The sequence below is a fragment of the Panthera tigris genome, chromosome E3 (assembly GCF_018350195.1).
Source record: "Panthera tigris isolate Pti1 chromosome E3, P.tigris_Pti1_mat1.1, whole genome shotgun sequence".
NCBI lineage: Eukaryota > Metazoa > Chordata > Mammalia > Carnivora > Felidae > Panthera > Panthera tigris.
The window spans coordinates 26,189,893-26,212,383 of record NC_056675.1 but is presented as its reverse complement, the minus strand read 5'-3'; the positions used below and the strand labels follow the sequence as shown (position 1 = coordinate 26,212,383).

At 44.1% G+C, this 22,491-nt stretch overlaps 1 protein-coding gene and 1 long non-coding RNA gene across 9 annotated transcripts in view; one reads left to right on the top strand and one right to left on the bottom strand.

The window, feature by feature from the left end:
- VPS35L (VPS35 endosomal protein sorting factor like) overlaps positions 1-22,491 on the top strand; it is a 122,056-nt gene that overhangs the window by 51,132 nt on the left and 48,433 nt on the right. For all 8 annotated transcript variants that reach the window (XM_042972084.1, XM_042972085.1, XM_042972086.1 and 5 more), the window contains 7 exons: positions 95-188; positions 4,465-4,542; positions 5,062-5,184; positions 15,312-15,358; positions 16,116-16,227; positions 16,756-16,872; positions 19,502-19,555. In XM_042972084.1, coding sequence (XP_042828018.1) covers positions 95-188; positions 4,465-4,542; positions 5,062-5,184; positions 15,312-15,358; positions 16,116-16,227; positions 16,756-16,872; positions 19,502-19,555 — 625 coding nt within the window. The remainder of the gene's footprint in view (positions 1-94; positions 189-4,464; positions 4,543-5,061; positions 5,185-15,311; positions 15,359-16,115; positions 16,228-16,755; positions 16,873-19,501; positions 19,556-22,491) is intronic.
- Positions 4,611-5,336, bottom strand: LOC122234701. The gene is made up of 2 exons (XR_006212613.1): positions 5,138-5,336; positions 4,611-4,883 (listed from the first exon to the last, which is right to left on the bottom strand). It is a non-coding gene; the product is annotated as an uncharacterized LOC122234701 (long non-coding RNA).

Here is a 22,491-nt window from a genome sequence, read left to right as displayed (position 1 = left end):
CACGTTTAGGAAGCATATGTACCTTTATCTGTATTTTAAAAGATACAGAGTTTTCCCAAGGGGTATAATGCTGCCCTCTTTTTGTTTCTAACAGGGGGATTTCAGAATGTCTGCCCCGACTGACGTGTATGATTCGAGGGATTGGAGACCCGCTGGTGTCTGTGTACGCGAGGGCCTATCTGTGCCGGGTAGGCTGCGCCGGGTCACTGGGCACTCACACGGGCTGCTCACACGCTCACGTAGGCTTCTCCTTCCCCGGCATCTCACGAGCCACCACAAGAAGGACTTCGTTAGCTGCTAAATTTAGAACACGGCTCTTCCACAGAAAGCACAGCTGTAGGATTTCTCTCAAAAATTAATTTTAAAGTAGATCCACTTAATAACTCTAATTAGGGGGCGTTTAAGGTTATCTTCTTACAAATGAACTGGTTTTCAGAATTAATTATTTCTCCCGTTTTTGCCGGGAAGGAGGCTCCCAAGGCATTTCGGCTGATAGGTAGGTTGCTTTTCATTGAGTTGAAGTCTGCTTTCCTTTTGTCTTGGATTGGATTGTGTTATTGGTTTCTCCCTTCCTACATTAAAGAGTTGGTGCAGGGTGAGAGTGGGTGGGGGCAGCCCAGCAGGGTGAGGTGCTGATAAGTGTCAGCAGCCACGGAAGGCTACAGGCTACGAGAGCCTCTTCTTGGAGCTGCTCTGATGGAGGAGGTGGTCCCGATTGTAAATCACTTAACTTTTTCCTCTCTTAAATTAAAAAAAAAATTTTTTTTAATGTTTATTTATTTTTGAGAGACAGGACACACGTGGGGCAAGGGCAGAGAGAGAGGAAGACACAGAATCCAAAGCAGGCTCCAGGCTCTGTGCTGTCAGCACAGAACCCGATGCAGGGCTCTAACTCACAAACCAGGAGATCATGACCTGGGCTAAAGTCGGACGCTTTACCAACTGAGCCATCCAGGCACGCCAGCCTTTTTCTCTCTTAAAGCACCATGAAGCTTCTACTTGAAACTCTTTTCCTTTAGAAAAGTGCAACCCATGGAGAGTTTACAGTTATTTTTCGTCAGCTCCTAGGGAGACTGAGCTGCTGTCAGCTTGCCCAGGGGGTCCTTGTTAGTCCCATCAGCTTTATTTGCCTTGAAGGAGGGCTTATTGCCCCTGTTTTCTAGGGTCCTCATGAACTGCAGACTTCCTGGAGGACAAAGCTACGGGGCCTCCCCCAGCTCTTGCTGGTGATCATTCGTATTTAAAAAAAAGTTTTTTATGTTTATTCATTTTTGAAAGAGAGCACAAGTAGGGTGGGGCGGAGAGAGAGGGGGGCACAGAATCTGCAGCAGGCTCCAGGCTCTGAGCTGTCAGCACAGAGCCTGATGCGAGGCTCGAACTCACGAACCGCAAGATCATGACCTGAGCCAAAGTCAGATGGTCAACCAACTGAGCCACCCAGGCGCCCCAATCATTCATATTTTTAAATCAGAATGGTGAGAACCGGTAGTCTTGGACCGACTTCCTTTCCAGGACATCTAGCAAATGACAGAAGCCCTGTGGTCTCAAGTGTCACAAAGAAATCAAACAGTCGATGCCCTTGGAATAAATAGCAAACATCATTATGAAGGACACTTTTTATAGGTCTGCTCCCTAATACCTAAGAAGGAAAGAAAACACTTCTCATTTAAGGGCAGCATACTCCCCGTTGGTAACAGAGGCTAAAGCGTTGATGCATTGCCATCTACTTGAAACTTGGGTTGGAGTTTTTCTTACAGCAGTATCAGGTATGTTTCCTAGAGCTTCGGCTTTGGAATGTATTGAAGCTTGAATACTCCTTCTGAGTCCGGGTTTGTTGAGGGCCTATCATGTGCAGAACACTGTTGGGTCCTGTGGGGGAAATGCCGGCTTATCGTCATTTGCATATCTGCACTCCACTGCCTTTCCCTTTTTGAACACAGCACATTATTCAGACTTCCCTTGACATCTGTTGAATAATAGAGTAATAAAGATCTAGTCACTGTGCTTATTAATGAAGATGATTCTGGTCGTTAAAGAGAAATAAAAAAGGTGGAACTACGCGTTCTTTGCAAATCCATTCAGTTGTAAAGCTTGAAGTTTAAAGTTGCAAGGTTAGGGAAGAGATATATCTGTTTCTGGCATTTACAACGGCAGATGCAACTTTAAAACTTAGTGACAGTGAAGAGAGACTGCAGACCTAACCCAGGAAGACCGGTGACAGAATGCAGTTGATCTGTTGAAATGATGTTTGTTAACCCAGGTTTTGCATCAGTTGCCTACGTTGGGTAGTTACTAAGTCTTTTGACATAAAAGGGACAGCCTGTGCATCCCTAAGGGTTCTTGCAGTCGCAAGCGGCAAAAACCCAGTTCATTCTATTTTAAGCAAAAAGGAGGGTTTGTTGGCTCATGTGTCTGAAGGATCTCGGGGCAGTGCAGGCATGACTAGTTCCAAGGGCCTTCAGAGTGTCACCAAGAACTGTCCTCTCCTTCATCACTCAGCTCTGCCTTCATCTGGGTTGACTTCATTCTGTGCCTTACTCAGCAGCTCCAGGCTTCCATCCTCTCAGTGGAAAGAGAATGCCTTTTCCTCAGAAGTGTGGGCCAGAGCCTCATGGCTGACTCTCAGTGGACATGTTGGGTCACTTGTCCCTCAGTAGACCAGTCATTGTGGCCATGGGATGAGATCTGCCACCTGAGTAAGCCCGGATCTTTGCCTACCCCTGGAACTCAGGGTAGGATGGGTCCAGCTTCTCCTCAAACCTAATGCTGTAAGAGGGAGGTTTGCTTCCCCAAAGATAAATCCAATTTGCTGATGCCAGAAATAGGGAATGCACGCTAGGCAGGCGGAAACAGCAGGTGGAAATCATGAGCTACTACCCTTGCTACTCTGGGTAGAAATCTTTTAGACCCAAGCAGATTTCCAAGCTGCTCATTTGTCTTGATGGAAAGAAAGAAACAAAACACAGAAAGCAGTGAGTGGGTAGGGCGTGGGCGGAGCTCAAAGCTGTTTATTAAAGGAAAGTATGATTAACTCCTCTGCTAAGTCACGGCCCCTTCAGCTCATTGCTGTTGTTTGTTCACTGGGCCTTCCGTAACTGTTGCCTAACAGATAATTACTGCCTTTTCTGCGGTATGATTAAGTGGAAGGGAAGACAGTAGAACACAGTAGAACTGGATCTGATGTTTGTTAGTATTTTTTTTTATCTACTGCTTGTCCTTGAAAACCTCAACAGCCACGGAGCTGCCCTTGGAAGTCAGCGCCCCATAGATCGCGCATGATTCTTCTCAAAGGGACTCTTCATGGTCTCTAAAAAATATCATCATTGTTCATCTTCATGACCTTGAGTAGGGGGAGGTGAGCGGGCGGAAATCTGTCCCTGTTTGAGGAAACCGGGTCCCAGAAAAGCACCTTCTCCTACAAAGTTGTTTTGTGCTTAAGTAGCAATTGGAATTGAGATGTATCCGAGAAGCTCAGTTGAAGAAACATTATGATGCTTTTGTTTTATTTTTTTATTTTTTTAAAAAATTTATTTATTTTTAAGAGACAGAGAGACAGAGTGTGAGTGGGGGTGGGGCAGAGAGAGAGGGAGACACAGAATCAGAAGCAGGCTCCAGGCTCTGAGCTGTCAGCACAGAGCCGGATGCAGGCTCAAACCCACCAACTGTGAGATCATGACCTGTGCTGAAGTCGGATGACGAACTGACTGAGCCACCCAGGCGCCCCACTATGCTTTTGTTTTAAACACATGAACTCCCCTCCATAGCTCATACCTTCACTTTTCCATCCAATCCCAGGGCTCTGGCTGCCTTCTCTATGATTAGCAAAATTTTTCAGCTGGAATGTTCCACTCTTTTTTAAACAATGAATGCAGGAGCCAATGGGTTATAGCATTGTTCTACCACATGCTGGTCTTATATAAAATTGCTTAAAATACGTTGAAAAAAGCTTGTCTGCTTCCATGACTGCCCAGCAAAGAATGAATCTGTAGGTTTTCACAATGCACTGGTGAAATCCCAGCTGACTCTCTTATACCAAAGTCTTTTTTGCTTCATCTAGTAAGTGCGGCCACATGTGTGTTTCTTTTTTTTTTTTTCTTTTGAGAGGAAGAGAATATTGTATACACAATCCTGAGGGTACTTTCTTCCTTTGCACTGTATTGATTTGTTCTCTTGGTCATCTGTTCAGAAATACATTCATTACCTCTGGGAAATTGCAAAGATGATTACTGCAAATGTTGCCTCTTTTTCATTAAAAATAGCTTCTGTGGTTTTTCTTATAAAAGTATGCATGCTTATTGAATAAGAAAACAGATAAGCAAAAAGAAGAAAAATTAACTTTCTGGACTCAATGCCTACATTTATTCCTGTGTCTATTTTTAATTTACAAAAATGGGATCCCACCGTATATATTATTTGCAACCTGTTCGTCCAGAGTCAAGGTAGTTTTCTTTTGGTTGGCCACAGGTGGGGATGGAGGTGGCTCCACATCTGAAAGAAAGCCTGAATAAGAACTTCTTTGACTTCCTCCTCACATTCAAACAGGTAAGAGAACACTGTCGGAACAGCTAATTGATATAACAGTTATATGATCACAAATTCACAAAACCCAGTTGGATTTCCAAGTTGAGATTGCCTTAAAGCTCTTTAAATGTGTAAACCCCACAAAATTGTACTCGCGTTTGTTACAGATAATTAAAATGTGTTGATTGTACTGAGGAAGCGGGGAGAATTAATATGCATGTGTTAACAGGAAATGTCTCTAGTTGATCAGCCTTTCTTCCTCACATCTGCTGGCTCCATTTTTGTCAGGTTACTTCTCTGCGCGGCGCGCGTTCCCAAAACAGCTCAGCTTGGCAGCATGGGAAACTTTCTGTGTGTTTTTTCTAGTTTAAAAAAAAAAAAAAAACCTGAGAAACCAGGCTATTTCTCTTGAGGCCACCCAAATGCTTACAAGTATGCATTGTGAGTTATTTACAAGTATGCAAGTAAGTCTGTGAGTTACTTGCTCTTCGTTGATTATTATTCCCCTCGTTTTCTGAGTGTTTATTTGGTCTCCTATAGATTCATGGCGATACAGTCCAGAACCAGCTGGTGGTCCAGGGAGTGGAGCTCCCATCCTACCTGCCCTTGTACTCACCTGCCATGGATTGGATCTTCCAGTGCATCTCCTACCATGCCCCCGAGGTAACTGCCAGGTGGCTTCGGTGTGAAGTTCACACAGGAGGAATGCTGGGGCTCCCCTCCCTTCCATTATGTTGTCACAACCTCTACACCATGGTGCTCGGGAATGTAAACAGGGCCCATTGATAATGGCCACAGCAACCCCAGTGCCACCCAGCCGTCTCAAAGGGTAGGGCTCACTATGGTGGCTGGTTCTGTGCTCAGCACTTTTCCTTGGTTGTCTCATCTAACAACTCTGGGAGGGAGGCTCAGAGAGGCCAAATACCTCTGAAAGGTCACGTACCTCAGGTCATGGTGACTGGACAGCAACCCGTAGAATGTGGCTACGGGGCCAGTGGGTTTCATTGCTTCTTAGTTCACTAAACTTCATGCCCCCCTTTCGTGTTTACAGTAATCTAAGAAGTTGGTAGAACAGGTAACAGTTGCCCCGTTTTACAGAGGGAAAGTGAAACTCCGGTAATTGCATTTATAAGATTTTTTTCCTGTTCCTTCTTTTTTTTGGTCTAATCGAAGTAGCATTAGGAATTCAAGTACAGTCAGAATACTAGCAGAAATATTCTTTTTCTTACCCAAGACTGAGAAGTAGAACACCAGTTCTACTTGGCCTGGTAACTGTGGTAGATGAAGCTACTTCAGCAGATGGTTCAGAATTTAGTCTGTGGGGAGAAGGAAGAAGGGGTCTTGCTACGTAGTGGAGAGCACTTGATACATAGTGGAGAGCAAAATTCAAGTATACCTCCCTTTTCCTGGAAGCTGCAAATACCTTGACAGCCATAAAGAAAGAGATAAAAGGATATGACTTTGACTAAACAATCCCTCTTAAAGAATATTGCAGAGTGGGGGTGCCTGGGTGGCACATTCAGTTAATAAGCATCCCACTTCGGCTCAGGTCATGATCTCACAGTTTGTGGGTTCAAGCCCACATCAGCCTCTGTGCTGACAGCTCAGCTGGAGCCTGCTTCAGATTCTAGGTCTCCCTCTCTCTCTCTCTGCCCGTCCCCTGCTCATGCTCTGTTTTTCTCTCTAAAAAATAAATAAAAATATTACAAAAAGGGGGAGGTTATCACGTAGGGGAGCCTGGGTGGTGGCTTGGTCTCTTGGTTTCGGCGAGGTCATGATTTCACGGTTTCGTGGATTCGAGCATGGAGCCTGCTTGGGATTCTCTCTCTCCCTCTCTCTCTGCCCCTCCCCTGCTGGCTCTCTCTCTCTCTCTCTCTCTCTCTCTCTCAAAATAATCAGTTTTTTAAAAATGGGCTTAAAGTTTCAATTAAGCAAGATGAATAAGCTCTAGAGATGTGTACAACACTGTACCTGTAGTTAACGATACTGTATCACACACTTAAAAAATGTGTTAAGAGGTAGATCTCACGTTAATGGTCTTACAATGGTAAAATTAAATGTAAGGGGTGCTTACGTGGCTCAGTCGGTTAAGTTTCTGACTCTTGATTTCGGCTCAGGTCACGATCTCATGGTTTTGTGGGTTCAAGCCCTGCGTTAGGCTCCGTGCTGAACTTGGAATCTGCTTGGGATTCTCTCTCGCTCTCGCTCTCTCTCTCTCTCTCTCTCTCTCTCTCTCCACCCCCCCTCTTTGCCCCTCCCCCACTCATACTGTCTCTGTCTCTCTCAAACAGTAAACTTAAAAAAAAGAATAGCATGTAGAAATAATTGGACAAGTGCATAAAGACACAGGCATGCACACGTACATCCAGGTGTATGGGTTCGTGCTGGCACAGCATTGGAAGCTGTCATCACAAGGGATTGGTTAGATTTGGGGATCCATGTAGGTTCAATGGGATGTTGCAGGGCCTATTTAAAACGATGGAAGACCATGATGAAGATCTGTACATAATGATGTAAGGGTGTTCGCAATAACCAGTGTGTCCAACGAGGAGGCTACATGTCTTGCTGTGTGTATTCTAAGTGGTAGCATGGCCCGGTGTTCACGTTGGGCCCTGGAGTCGGGGTGCCTGGGTCCGAATCTCAGCTCCATTGCTTCCAGCTGTCGGGACAGAACAGTCAAGTCACTTGTCCCTACCTAACCGCTCTGAGTCTTTTTTTTTTCATCTTTGAAACGGAAGCGTTAATTCCTGTTTTGGGGGGTTTTTTGCACAAATCGAATAGGACAATCGATTTGCGTTGCTTGGTGGAGTCCCCCACTCGTAGCACTGGAGTGTTTGTTGTGTTTTCAGGACTGTGGACATGATTTTTATATCTGTATGAGAGAACTGGGGAGGGGGGATGTCGAAATAGCACCGGAAGGTGAGATTTTGTATCATCTTAACTTCCTTTTCTTGGCCTATCTGTGTTTTCTAACTTTTTCAACCAAATATAATGCATTACTTCCATTTCAATTTTCCTGAATCCTGAAGTATGAGGAGAAAAAAAGGGGTATCTTAAATTTCAGGTGACTTTTTTACCATTAAGTTGATTTTAAATCAAGTCAATATGTATGGAAGATTGAAAATTTGCTGGTCGATCTCTGTGATTTCGGGAGTCTCAGCCGCCACACGGTGGCCCAGGCTCCTGGGAAGAGGTACCGCAAGCCTGACTAGAAGGAGAGGCGCCCCCACCTGTTCAGTTGAGTGACTGAAGCCTGTGAGCAGGCTTGATGGGTTTGAAAATTTGAAAATGGGAACACTGTTTTTTTTTTCCTCCTTATTTTAACGAAAAGGACAAATCGGATTAAAACAAAAGGTACATGTCATAAGGCATTCTTCCTTTTATTTTAAGCACCAGTAATCTCAAAGGATGGCGGAAGCTGGGAACACAGCTTTCCCAGGGAGTAAAACTCTAGGAAATCATTACTGTGCCAGAAGAAGTGATTAAAAAAATTAGGTCACCCGAATAATAATAAACTCTGATTCTTCAGGCACTTAAATACGAGACTTGCAGCATCACGTTAAAAAAATGTTAATCATTTTCAAAATGCGGAAGAATCCATGTCATTGTGGAAGGTGGTGTTGAAAATGGGTGTGTCTCATGCCTAAAAACTCTGAGTGGCTGGGATGTGTCATTTGGGACATTAGGCCATGCCTCCCAAACAGGGGGTTGTCAGTTTGGCCGAAAATATACAGGGCAGGCAGTAAGATAGGGGACAGGAGAAATGGCTTCAGCCATGAATATCTACCATATGAAATTTCAGATTGAAATCCAAAAAAAAAAAAAAAAAAAAAAATCATTATTTAGAAAGACTTTTTTGTTGTTTGAAGACAGGATCCCTGCCCCCCATACAACTGAAATAATATTATAGTAAGTTAAAAAACGGACTTATGCCCTCAATTTCAGGCACATTCTGCATGGAAAAAAGTAACCATCTCTTAAGATCTGTTTTTGGGCAGTGAAAACAAATTCCTTGGTAAGCTTTTCATCATTTTCAGTAGCTTTTCGTTTGCCAGAGGTGGTATGGGAGGTGTAGAAGGAAAAAGTTCTGGTCCCTGACATGAGTGGTGGGTCTTGTCTGACGGGGAATCCATGTGGTCCCTTGCTAAGCTGTGCAGTGCGGTTTGTAAATGTTGGATGAATGAAGAGGAAAGTGCATCTTTAGAGGCCGGACAGGCAGTTGGGCAGACCTGGGTTCAGATTATGGCTGTGTTGCCTTGGGCTCCTTGATCTCTTTGTGCCTCAGTTTTACGAGCTGTAAAATGAGGCCAACGCTAGAACCTTCCCTGAAGGGCTGTCATGAAGTGACCGTGATAATACACATCAGTGCGTGGCCAAGAGATAGGGGCACCAGGCAAAGCAAGCAGCTACCACCCTTATATTTGGTCTCTACAGGACTCACTGAGGCAGATGGGGGTCTGGGCTGACCTGCAAGTCAGGAAACAAGTAGGGGGCGGGTTCAGGGAGTAAAGGAAGGGCCCAGGGAAGGAACTGTACACGTAGAGGCAGGTAAGAGGCATATTAAGGAGACCAGCATTACTGGAGAACAGGGAGAAACTGGGCTGTCTGGATGTGGACCGGGTTACAGAGTCGGCGAATGTGGTGTGGTGGAGATCAGGCAGAGCTTGAAGAACTTCCATCAGGAGGATGATGGGAAACAAGCAACACTCGAACCTCAGACTGGCAGGTGCAGACCAGGTGGATGAGAGAAAGAAGAAGGGTTGGTAAGCCGCGGAACGGGAAGGAGAAGATTTCTATAATCAGAAAACCTTAATAAAAATACATATACTGGAAAGAATTTGGAAAAGACAGGTGAAAAGGAGAAAAAGAGCCACCTAAAATCCTGCCGTGTTAACATTTTGATATGTTTCCGTACTCATATTTCTCTGTCCACTCCGGTTCTTGCTCTGTATTTTTGTTTTAGAGGTAAGGATTTTGTGTGCGTAATTTTGTGGTGCTTTTCCCTCACTTCACATCAGAACAAATACCTGTTAAGTTCTGTGACCCTCAGTCAGGTCAGGAGGTGTTCAGAGTCAAATTTGTTGGATGTGAGGAGTGGAGGTGGGAAGTGAGTCAGAGATGCTAAGCCCTGGAGCCCTTCGCATAATCACCTTTTCCTGAGGCTCTCTGGGTGCCAGGCCCTGTGTTAGTTCCATTGCCTGGTCTGCCTTCCTCACGCTCGGCTTCCCGAGGCTAGGTTTTGTTGTTATCCCTGTGATACAGATGAGGCCCCCGAGGCTTACAACTTGCTAAGCTCACACCACTAGAAAGAGTCAAAGCCATGTAGCCATTTTATCGGTAACTCTGAACTCAGGAGATCTCTCAACTCCTAAACTCTTTCTAGAAACTGCTGTTAATGGCTATACCTGAGGAGGGATTTAAAGGCCCTAACAAACTGACCCATGGGACTGTTACCTAATGGGCATACTACGAATTGCCCTGTAAATTCTCTAACACGTGATGCGGCTGGCAGTGCACATGTAGCACTAGCCTTGGCCATTGCTGACTTCTGCCGAAGCGTATAGGCGTATCACTTTCATTCTGTTGAATTAGGAAAAAATTGCCAGTGAAAGAGAAATGATATGAGAAATTAAAATTTTCTCCTTGTAATGTGTGGGGTATAGGATTTCTTTTTATTCACTTTGAAATACTTTCTTTGAGACTTGGACTGGCGGGGGAAGGGACATAAGATCAGTTTATGATTTTGCCCACCCATTACATATTTGCTTCATTCAGAGAAATAAGGAAAATAGGATACGTATATATTCAATCTATATATATTTTTTAATGAAGCAGTACTTGTAAACACTGATTGGAAGGTTATGTAGCAAAAGCAGAAATACAAATCTGGGAGCACTCTTAGCTGCATGAGAGTTGCTCTCAATTTAGAAAGCTTTTAGAAACACGGTATTGGTCCAACTTCTTTTGCGTTTCCTGTACTTTTGAAGTAGGTAAATAACCCTCATCTGGAGATGACATTAAAAATCCAATAGTTAAATAAGATGGTGGTTATATAAACTCATATATATTAATGAATTGTCACAAAGCTCTCCCCTTTCCCCGCAATAAAGCGTGAACAGAAAACCTGGTGGAATAGTCTAGTTAATGGTATTCTACCAATGTCAATTTCCTGGCTTTGATAATGCAATTGTAGTTAAGTAAGATGTCACCATTGCTGAGAGCTGGGGGACAGTTACCCAGGACCTCTGTTATTCTTACAATTTCTTATGAGTCTGTAATTGGTTCAAAATAAAAAAACTTTTAAAGTGTATCAGCAACAATCGGAACAATAATGTTCTATGTGTGGTAGGGATTCCTCAGCCATTAAGAATAAGGTAGATGTGTGGGTACTGACATGGGAAGAGGGAGGCCCATGCTAGATTCTTGAGTAAAAAAAGCAACTTGTGACCCCAATGTGTACAAGATTATTCATTTTTATAAAACAAAAAATCCCAAGCTGGGCTTTTACAAAAAAAGCTATATATTCACAGGGTATAGACAAAGGTCTAGAAAGATAAACACCACACTGTTGACACTGGTGATTTCCTAGGAAGCGGGAGTTAGGAAGGAAAGCGTTCACATTTTACTTACTATAAGGTGGTATGGTTTAAACTTTTTTTTCCATAATCATTTCTTATTATAGTGTTTTTTGTGTTTTTTTAAGTTTATTTGGAGAGAGAGAGTGGGAGCAGGGAAGGAGCAGAAAGAGACAGGGAGAGAGAATCCCAAGCAGACTCCGTACTCTTAGTGTGGAGCCCGACCCGGGGCTGAATCTCACGACTGTGAGATCATGACCTGAGCCGAAATCCAGAGTTAGACGTTTAACCGACTGAGCCACCCAGGTGGCCCCAATTTTTATAGTTTTTATGAAAAAACAAATACACAAATAAATGTAGGGGCCTTCTGAGTCTCCTGTGTCCTCTAAGTTCTGATGTGTGTGTACGAGCTAATATGCTGAGCTGCACATTTTCATAGTTTATCCCAGCCAATAGGCTTGTTTCGATCTCAGTCTGGTTTGAGCTATTGTTCCTCTTGTTCTTGCCAAAGATAATCAATCCTGTCACTTCTCAGAAGAAATGTATAACCTCTAACAGACCTGCCTGAGATCCATATCATTTGGCTCCGTGGACACTTGTGGGCATTTTCTATATTCCTATATTATCACAGAGCTTTTAAAAATTTTTAAGTTACATTTTTGGATACATTTTTAATGCATTTGTATCCTGTGAAAAAGAGAACTTTTGACGCACTTGTCTTAATGGCCAGGATGTTTTGTCCATATGTTGGCATTTGCCCTAATTCATCTTGTCAAAGGTAGTGGGCCAAGAGCTCGCGTGCGTGCACATGGGTGTGTAAGAGAATAAGCCACATGAGGGCATGGTTTTCTGATTTCCTCACTGCCTTGTCCCCCGTGCCTAGAATACTACTTAGTGTCTTAAAGTTTCTCCATAAGTAGGTATTGAATGTGTGATTATTTGTGTGTGTTGGGAAGTATCAGTCTGATAATCCTGTAGAATCTCTCTTTCTCAATCTTTTCCAGAAACCACTTTGATACTGGTCTCCAAGAATGACTTTTCAAGTATAAATATCCCATGAGAGGGTTAGGGAAGCCACTTGTGACATTGGCAACTTTATCATCAGCTAAGATGCTTCTGACTATAAGAAACAAACACCTAACTGGCCCTACAAAAATAATTCAGTGTGTTCTCTGACACAACAGGTAAAGGCCGTGGGCGAGGCAGGTTCTGTCCATCATCCTCAGATAGCAAAGTGGCTGCAGCCGTTAGAGTCATCACATCCAGACATGGCAGCATCCAGAGGCAGAAAGATGAGGAGCCTTCAGTTCCTTGGGTTCCTGTTTAAGAACAAGGAAACCTTTTCTCATGCGTCAATTGTATAAATCCCCCATTAGCAAAGGGAATGAGACCACTGTGATAGGTTTGGATCTGTGTTAATTTGCTCAGGCTACGTTTTTTTTTTTCCCACGTTTTTTTTTTTTTTTTATTTTTTTTTATTTTTGGGACAGAGAGAGACAGAGCATGAACGGGGGAGGGGCAGAGAGAGAGGGAGACACAGAATCGGAAACAGGCTCCAGACTCCGAGCCATCAGCCCAGAGCCTGACGCGGGGCTCGAACTCACGGACCGCGAGATCGTGACCTGGCTGAAGTCGGACGCTTAACCGACTGCGCCACCCAGGCGCCCCAGCTCAGGCTACGTTTTAATCCCTTCTGACTGTTATAACAAAATACCACAACTGAGTGACTGATAAGTAACAGGTATTTCCCACGGTTCTAAAGCTGGGAAGTGCAAGATCAAGATACCAACAGATTTGGTGTCTGGTGAAGGTCTGCTTCCTGGTTCGTAGATGGCTGCCTTTGCTATGCCTTCATGTGGCACAAGGGAGCTTTCTTGGGCCACTTTTATAAGGGTATTAACCCCATTTGTAAGAGCTCCACCCTCATGACCTGATCACCTCTTAATATCCTCGCCTTGGGAGTTGGGTGGTCATTCAGACCATAGTACGTTGCCCTAACAGACTGGATGGCTTAAACAAAAAAAAATATATTCTCGGGGCTCCTGGGTGGCTCAGTTGGTTGAGCATACAGCTTTGGCTCAGGTCATGATCTCTGGTTGGTGGGTTCGAGCCCCGCTTCAGGCTCCGTGCTGACAGCTCAGAACCCGGAGCCTGCTTCAGATTCTGTGTCTCCCTCTCTCTCTGCCTCTCTGTTGCTTGCACTCTCTCTCTCTCTCAACCTCTCTCTCTCTCTCTCTCTCTCTCTCTCTCAAATAAATAAACATTTAAAAAATTTTTGTTAATGTGTGGAAAATTTATTTTCTCACAGTCCTGGAGGCTAGAAGTCCAAGATCAAAGTGCTGGCAGTGTTGGTTTTTCATGAGGCTTGCACTGCCTTCTCACTGTGTCCTCACATGGTTGTTTCTCTGTGCATGTGTGTTCCTGGTGTCTCTTCCTCTTAAAGAGACACCAGTCCTATTGGATTAGGGCCCCACACTTTGGACCTTATTTCTCATTATTACGTCTTTAAAAGCCCTGCCTCTAAATGCAACCACGTTGGGCTTTAAGGCTTCAACATAAGAATTTGGAGGGGACCTAATTCAGTCCATAACAGCACCCAACCTGATATTTGTGGTGCAGAGACAGAAACCTGAATGAAATCAGGGTTCTGGGGTACAGCCAGTATCTCCATCATCAGCTTTTACCTTAATTATTCAGGCAACACTAGGACACAAAGGGACACATCTGGAAGGGGTGCAGTTGCACTAAAGAAAACTGGGGGCCAGAATCCTACAAATCTCATTTCCACCACTTACTAGGAAGTGACTTAAAGTCAAAGTATCTGAGCTTGGACTTTCTCTTCTGTGAAGTGGGAATGACTTAGGCGGGCCTCCCAAGGATACTGTGAAGCATAAACAAGAAAAAGCAGCAGTGGTGCTTAGCTGGGAGCCTGGTGAGCACTCTTTCTCCTTAGTTCTACTGTTGACCTTGTCTGTGCCATTCAAAACCTTACCCAAACCACTGACCTAAAGGATACCTCTTCCATTGATTTTTCTTTTTTTTTTTTAAAGAACAAGAACTCTTTGATTAGAAATACGTAATTGTCTTAAGATAGCTCTAAAGCCATTAACAGTATTCCAGTGAGTAAAACATTTACTTCCTTTTGGAGGAAATATATGCCTCAAAATTTGTTGGGAGGAAAAGTGATGAGGTTAGCCTTTGGTGCCAGGCTGCCTGGGTCACATCTGGCCCGCGGTAGCTCTGTGTGTCACCTTGGTGCAAGCAGGCCACTCACTGTTACATGGCTTGGTCTCTCACCTGTACAGTGGCAGAATAGAGAGCCTGCCTCCTGGCTGGTTGTGAGAGGGGGGATCATGAATGCGGAGTGCATCTCACCATGGACAGTGGGCGCTAGCAAATTCTCAGTGAAATGGGGAGGACCTGGAGGGGGACGGTGCATCACAGGAGAGGTGGGGAGTCAAGAAACTTCCATTCTCATTGGTGTCTAGGGTTCAGGAGACCTCTCACCGTCCTGGGGTAATCTTGCACATGTGATGGGTTTTTTTTGTTTTGTTTTGTTTTGTTTTGTTTTTAACTTTAAATCAGTTTATTGACACAGTAACACAACACACTTGCCTCCCTGACACCCCCACCCCCCTCACCCAATCTAGATCTCTCCCCCCTTCCTCCCCCCTTAGGATGAGCTGTTCAGTGAAAACAGAAAAGGGCAGGCCACTTCTACACCCCCAGTCCTACCCCTAAGCCCTATGGGGCAGGGTCTCAGGCTCTACTCAGAACCTGTTGAGAAGAGGGGCAGTCAGCACTATGTTCGGCCAGGCAGAGGCATCCAGTCCCTAAGAGCAGATTCCCACACAACCCCCAGGCCCTGAGTTGCTTATTCCTCTTCCTCTGGCAAAGGGGGAGGAGACCCAGGCTTCACCAAGTCGGGTGACTGGTCCAAGGCCCATTGTTGGTAGTTGGTGAGACTGGATTTGAGCCCAAGTGTGCCTGATGCCCTAGGGCATCAGGGCCTGAGGTCTTACCCATGATGTTTAGTGCCATACAGTTGAACTCCTCCCTGCCCCTGCCCCTGACTCCCTATCTTCGCCAGACACAGAGTTCTGGAAATGGGCATGTGGCTACATCTGTTTTAGAGTATTACTTTGGAGATGTCTTTGTGAGAAATGTCGTTTCAGATTCTCCAAGTTCATGATTTTCATTATTATTTTTAATTAGGCCCTGCTAACTGAGATGATGGAGAGATGCAAGAAACTAGGAAACAAGTAAGTATTTTTAAATTCATAAAGCATGGGTCTGGAAATGGAAGTCATTTGTTTTTGTTGTGTTTTGTTTTGGTTTGGTTTTTGAGCTTGGCATGCTCACGTGGGCAAGAGGGTCAGCAGAGCGCCAGGATGGCACAGAGGTCGGGAAACTGGAGTCTGATCGTCTTCCTGTGCCTGGCTCTACTCTTTCTCAGCTTTGTGAACTTGGGTCACTTACTTGAGTTCTCTGCCTCAGTCTCCTCATCTGTAAAATGGGTTTCATAATAGTCCTTTCCCCATGGGGCTGTGGTAAGTGGAAGGGTTGAGATAAATTCCATCTTCCTGTCTTCCAGGCACAAGAGGTTTCCCCTCTCTTTTCCCTTCTGTGGTAGGTGTCCCTAAGTCACATGTCCCTAGGTCCCAGAACAGTGCTTTTTGTAAGAGATGGGGGTATATATTTGCAGCATGGATCAATATTATTACTTGATGTTTAGTTTTATTAGTGCACCATGCTCATTTTGCATCTGTTTAAATGGATGTGATTGCTTGCTGTCCGTCAATCCAGCTAGCCGATTCAACATTTATTGAGTTCCAAATAAGTACAGAACACTGTGTTAGTCTCTAGAGGTTGCCTTTTTACTCCAGCCTTTTAAAATTCTTTTCCAGCCTTACCTTTAAAGAGCTTTCATTCATCCTTCCCAGCAACATATGTGCTTAAAATTAAAGCACTTTTCATTAAGAGGAAGTTCTTCTGATATGGGGCACTTGGGTCTTGCAGCGCCTTGCTGTTGAATTCCGTGATGTCCGCTTTCCGGGCCGAGTTCATCGCCACGAGGTCCATGGATTTCATTGGCATGATTAAAGAGTGTGATGAGTCGGGTTTCCCCAAGGTAGGCTCTTGACCAGATGCTCAGTGGGAGAACAGATAGACACTGTTTACCCGACAGCTCTCGAGGGAGAGGGTGCTGTGTGGGGGTTCTTGGGCCGACAGAGAAAACAGGCATTGTTTCCGAAGAACATGCTGGAAGGTGAGTTAGTGATTGGGATTGTTAGACACATGTAAGTTGCTGCCAGTGAGTCCTAAGTCTATCGAAGTAGCTCTCTGTGAAGTATTTAGGAAAGGCTTGGGCTTCCATCTTTTAAAAATGTATCTTCACTCATGATTTATAAAAAGCTCTGTCCACAAGAATGTTGTGTCTCATGAATCAGAGCAATGCACAGAGCCAGCTCTTTGTTTTGAGTGTCTCTAACTTGCATGTAGGGCTGCGGTAGAACTTCAGGAAGATGTTGGAAGATTAGCCATGAGACGAGCTAAGGGTTACAGCCTTTTCCTCTAAGCCTCAAGGTGCTCTGATTTAAAATCTCCAGTATTGCAATGGTTTGCTATTCTTTTTTTTCTTTTTTTTTTTTTTTTTAAGCATCTTCTTTTTCGCTCACTGGGGTTAAACTTAGCCTTGGCTGACCCTCCTGAGGGTGATCGACTCCAGATTCTCAATGAAGCTTGGAAAGTTATCACTAAGTTGAAGAATCCACAGGTGGGTGACCATTCAGACCTCAGATAGACTGCCTTTTGTACAAGTCTGGCAGTAAATTCTTGGTTTAAAAAAAAAAAAGATATTTTCACTAATCCTACGTCTGGGTTTTTATTTTGTTTTAAGAAATAATACTATTTAAAAAAAATTTTTTTTAATGTTTATTTACTTGGAGAGACACAGACCGTGAGCTGAGGGGGTGGAGGGGAGGGGGTAGAGAGAGAGGGAGACACAGAATCTGAAACAGGTTCCAGGCTCTGAGCTGTCATCACAGAGCCTGACATGGGGCTTGAACCGACGAACCATGAGATCATGACCTGAGCCAAAGTCAGACAGACCCTTAACCGACTGAGCCATACAGGTGCCCCAAGAAATGATACTATTTTAAATTATTTTCGTTAACCTATAGTGGAGAATTGATAACTCTAAAGATATATTTCTTTGATTTTTCTATCCTAATTATATCTAATTCTTTAGGCTTCAAGATGTAGTAAAAGCGTAAAGTGAGAAAAAATATTTGAAACTTTGAAAGACCTCTGCTCTGACTTAGCAAACAGCATCCAAATGCAGCTGTCTTTAGTATTTGGATTTGAAAATATCAACTGAGTAGGATATTCTTAAATGGAAGCCCAGCAGTCAAACGTATGATTAGCAAAAGGGAATTCTAATTGTTGCCCCTTGGACGGAGATGTGGAAAGATGGATCCACTGCTGTTAGGTGCTGGAACAGTATGCAGCGATGGCCATAATCTTGTAGAGTTTGGGTTTCACGTCTCACCGTCCTCATGGGCGACGCATCAGCAAGTTATGTGGCCGCCACTGGGTAAATGGCCCTGCCTGTCTTCGGCTGAAGGACCAGCTGGGCAGACTTCACCGCCTTCAAACCATTCCTCTCCTGCCAGCAGCATATCTCAGCTTGGCTGCTTTAATGGCACCACAGACCAGGTGGCTTGCAAACAACAGAAATTGATTTCTTGCCCTTCTGGAGTCTACAAGTCTGGAATCAGGGGGACACCATGGTCGGATTCCGGTGAAGGCCCTCTTCCAGATTGCCGACTGCCAGCTTCTCCTCCTCCCTAGGTGGAGAGGGGGTGAAGGGGAGAGGGTGTTCTGGGGTCCCTTTTATCAGGACATTAATCCTATTCATCAAGGTTCAACCCTCATGACCTCATCGCCTCCCAAAGGCCCCACTCCTAATGCTGTCACATTGCGGGGCTGCGATTCTCAACATATGCGTTTTGGACACAAACAGGTAGACTGAAACACAGCAAATAATTGAATGTGGGTGTGTAGCATTTACAGTCATTTACCAAGAAGGAAATATTAGAGTTCAGTTATAACCTCCTTACCAGTCACTGCATTTACAGTAGTGTGTTGAGAATACTGATATAACTTAGAAAAATTAGAAGCTTGTTTACAAAATCACATACCTATGTTAAGTTGAACAAAACCCTCACTAAACTTCAGCTGTTGAAATTCTGTTTAACCCGAGTGGCTAACTAAAAAGCTTCTTTAGGATGCGGAAGTCCAAAGTCTCTGGGCCTGTGGGGTCTGTCCCTGAGTGCTTCAAAGCACCCTTGCATCAAAAGCCCATGTTAATGGTTTCCTTCAGTCTATAACTTCACATGGCCTCATTAAGTTCACCTTCTCAGCTGGCTTTTCTTGTGTGAATGACATAAGTGTTTTCTTCCCTCCCATTTTCTCTTTTTTTTCTTCTCCTTAAAGTGTCAGAGCAGAAGAGATAACTTGCAGACTGTATTTTTCCTCGAGCATTTTTTTTTTCCACATGAGTGTTTTCCAGGGAAGGCAGCTCTATTTAGCTGTTAACTGCCATTTCCATGACCATCCCGGTGTCTCTCCGTGGGTCCCCCACCCCCACTTGAATCTAACACAGAATTTACTACCTAAAATCTTCAGTGCTTTCTTAACCTTTTTACGACCTGTACATCACCTCTCTATCAGAAAAAGAGTTTATGGTTTTTTTTTTTTTAATTTTTTTTTTAACGTTTATTTTTTTTTGAGACAGAGACAGAGCATGAACGGGGGAGGGGCAGAGAGAGAGGGAGACACAGAATCTGAAGCAGGCTCCAGGCTCTGAGCCATCAGCCCAGAGCCCGACGCGGGGCTCGAACTCATGGACCGCAAGATCGTGACCTGAGCTGAAGTCGGACGCTTAACCGACTGAGCCACCCAGGCGCCCCAGAGTTTATGTTTTAAAGGCAGGATGTCTGTTTTTTTTCTCAGAACCTGCAAAAATCACATTTAAGCAAAGCTCTTCAAGCAGATCCACGGTCAGTGTCTCTGTTGAGGTGTGGCCAGGACTCCTGACTTTGATCTCCGCTGCCCTTCAGTTTTTCCCGGATTTCTATTTTGGCCCAAGTAGCTATTCAGAAATGGAAGTCTAGTTAGTTTCCAGCAACTCCTGTGTTTCTATATAACTTTTGCTTCTTAGGGTAAGATAGATCAGTGGGCTAGACTTTTCTGTAGATGCGCCAACCCGTCTTGGAATTCCTATCACTTGTCATCTCTAGTGATTATCAGAACCCTTGAAGGGATCTACATGTGATGAGCTTTGACTCTAGGGTTAGCCATGGTGTTCCTGTTGTAGACACATCTTTACTTTTTCTCTGTAGGACTACGTTAACTGTGCCGAGGTATGGGTGGAGTACACCTGCAAGCATTTCACGGTATGTGCGGCTGTGGGATCGTTTTGGGAAGAATTATGGGTTTTTTTGTTTTTTTGGTATCTTTTAATGTTGGTTTGTTTTTGAGAGAGACGGAGTGTGAGCAGGGGGAGGGGCAGAGAGAGAGGGAGACACAGAATCCGAAGCAGGCTCCAGGCTCTGAGCTGTCAGCACAGAGCCCGATGTGGGGCTCAAACTCACCAACTGTGAGATCATGACCTGAGCTGAGGTCTGATGCTTAACCAACGGAGCCACCCAAGCGCCCTTGGAAGAATTATGTTTTTATTCGTGTTTATAATAATGAATAAGGCTAGAATAGGCATTTAGGCATTTTACAGTGGTAATCGTCCTTAATTTATAAAAATGGCATCCTTTTATACTATAGTGTGGTGGAGGGTTGATATGCGTACTGTCACAAAAGTGTCATGCTCATGTGCAAATTGGGGAAATGCTCCATTACCAAGGGAAGCAGTTTTTCCCCCATAGGATCCCTTAGATGCTTACATTCTAAAGTGCATTGGGACTCTTCCTGGGGGTCCAGGAAGTAGCATTTCTCAAACATATTTGACTTACGTGTAATTTTTTTCTAAGCAGAGGGACTTCTTTCCCTGTGCCCAGACCAGAACCTCAGTCTGGGAAATACTGTGTGTGTCAGAGAGCAGACCTTAGAAGCAGGCAGGACTGGGTTCACATCCTATTGCCAAAATGCTTATTTTCATCAGCTGTTAAAAAACTGAATTCAGGCATTCGTACCGAAAAATGCATGTATTGTGAGTTTGCTACCTAATGAATCTTCAGACAGTATATCCGCGTGATCATGGTTCATATCAAGAAGTCAGGAATCAGCCCCGAGCTCCCTGGACTCTGCTCCTAGTCACAGCCCCCGGCCTTTGGGGGCCACCGTCCTGCCCTCTAACTTGAGAAATTGGTTTTGGCCTCGTTTTAAACATTATATAAGGCTGGTCTGTTGACTTTGTTTATTTTGTCCAATTTTTGTTTTATCCTTATTTTGGAAATTTCAAACATATGATTTCCCTTATAATCCTCACCCAGAAATGACCAACTCGTGACAAATCTTGTTTCATTTATACCCTTACCCCTGGATTATTCTGAAGAAAATCTCAAACATTGTGTTTTGATCTGTCAGTTTTCAGTACATGTGTGTTAAATATAAGATTCCCTTAATCTTATCCCAACAAAAAAATTAGTAATTAATAAAAAATTAAAATCATTCAATGTTCAGATTTCCCCAGTTGTCTTGTATTTTTTTTTAATTGTTCAGTCAGGATTAAAATAAGGCCCATACATGGCAGTAGACTCCTAAGAGTTCTTTTAAGTTACAAATTCTCTCTCTTTTCCCCTCCTCCTCCCCTTCCCCTTTTATCCTCCGTCTGTGATTTATTTGTGGAAGAATTTGGGTCTTTTGTCCTGTAGAGTTTCCCCGTCTGGTCTGGCTAGTTGTGTCTTGTGGTGGTGTCCACTGTGTTCTTCTGCTATTTCCTGTCAGTGGGCAGTTAGTTCTAGAAACTTAATCAGCTTCAGATTCGATTTTTTTGGCCCTGCGGGTGCTGGTTTGCTACTTCTCCTGGGAGGCTCATGGTGGCTGGTTGCCTCCCTATATCGTGGGCAGCCGCCGAAGCTCGTTGCATCTCATAGTTTCTTAGGGGCTGCAAATTGGTGATCCTTGGAATTATTAGCAGCTTTTCTTTGTTTATTAGCTGGGATACTTGTAGAAAGACGGCCTCCTCGTGTCAGGTATTTGGTTACCCTGAAGTGCAAGTTTGTACAGAAAAAGGCAGGATTGATGCTGCTTTTTCTCCTCTGCTAGTTGTAGGATAAGGATTTGATTCCTCAGCATCCCCAAAGGTGACCAGTGAGTAGTTGTTGGTATCTTTCATGGATTTAAATATACTTGAGTTACATTATTCTTGCTGATGCTCATTTGTCCCCTTTGTCCAGTGGGTGTGTCATCAAGTGGCTCCCGAGTCCTTCTGACATGCTCTCCATAGTCTTTGATGCCCTCCTCGCTTTCTGTTACAAGATGTTCCAGCTGCCTTGGCATATTTCTAATCCCAGTTTCAGAATCACCACTAAGCTAAATCACTTAACTTGTCTGAGCCTCCACTTCCTCATCTGTGAAATGGGGATAATCCCGTTCATGCCAAGGAGATGAATGAGCATTAAGTGAGAGAGTAAATATAACGGCAGCTCTTTAGATGACAGATATGTGTGATACAAATACCTTAAGTAACAAATACCAAGCACTTTACCTGTAAGCTGTGCAGCCTCATAGAGACCTTGCCAGGAGGCTTCACTATTCCACGGGTCAGTGTACCTTTTCTGTGGAGAGGCAGATAGTAAATATTTGATGCTTTGTATGTCATACAATCTCTGTCACAAGTATCCAACTCTGTCATTGTATGTGAAAGCAGTCACAGACAATAAGAGTGAGCACAGCCGTGTTCCAATAAACTTTATGCACACTGAAATTTGAGTCTCATAATTTGGGTCATGAAGTGTTCTTTTGTTTGAATGTAAAAATCATTTTCAGTTTGTGGGCTGTACAAAAATAGGCACAGGGCTGAATTTGGGCTGTGGTTGGCCGACCCCTGATAGAAATGACAAGAGTGAAGTGAGCATCAAGGTCGCTCAGCTCGGAGGGGCTGACTCTGTGCACTTCCCACAATGCCTCAGTGCTCCTGCCAGTGCCTGGGGAACAGCCTGGACAGGCAGGCAGAAAGTGGCACGGCTGATTTTACCAGCATCCAGGGAAAGCTGTAACACCCCAGAACCTTTGAGAACAACGTTTTAGTCCTGACCTGGTGCAGAAGTAGTTCCCTTCAGGGCTGTGATATAGGTGGAATTTCTCCCCTTAAACTATTTCCTGCAGAATATTTGAAACTATTTCATGGAAGGTATGTGATATATTCTGAAGTTAT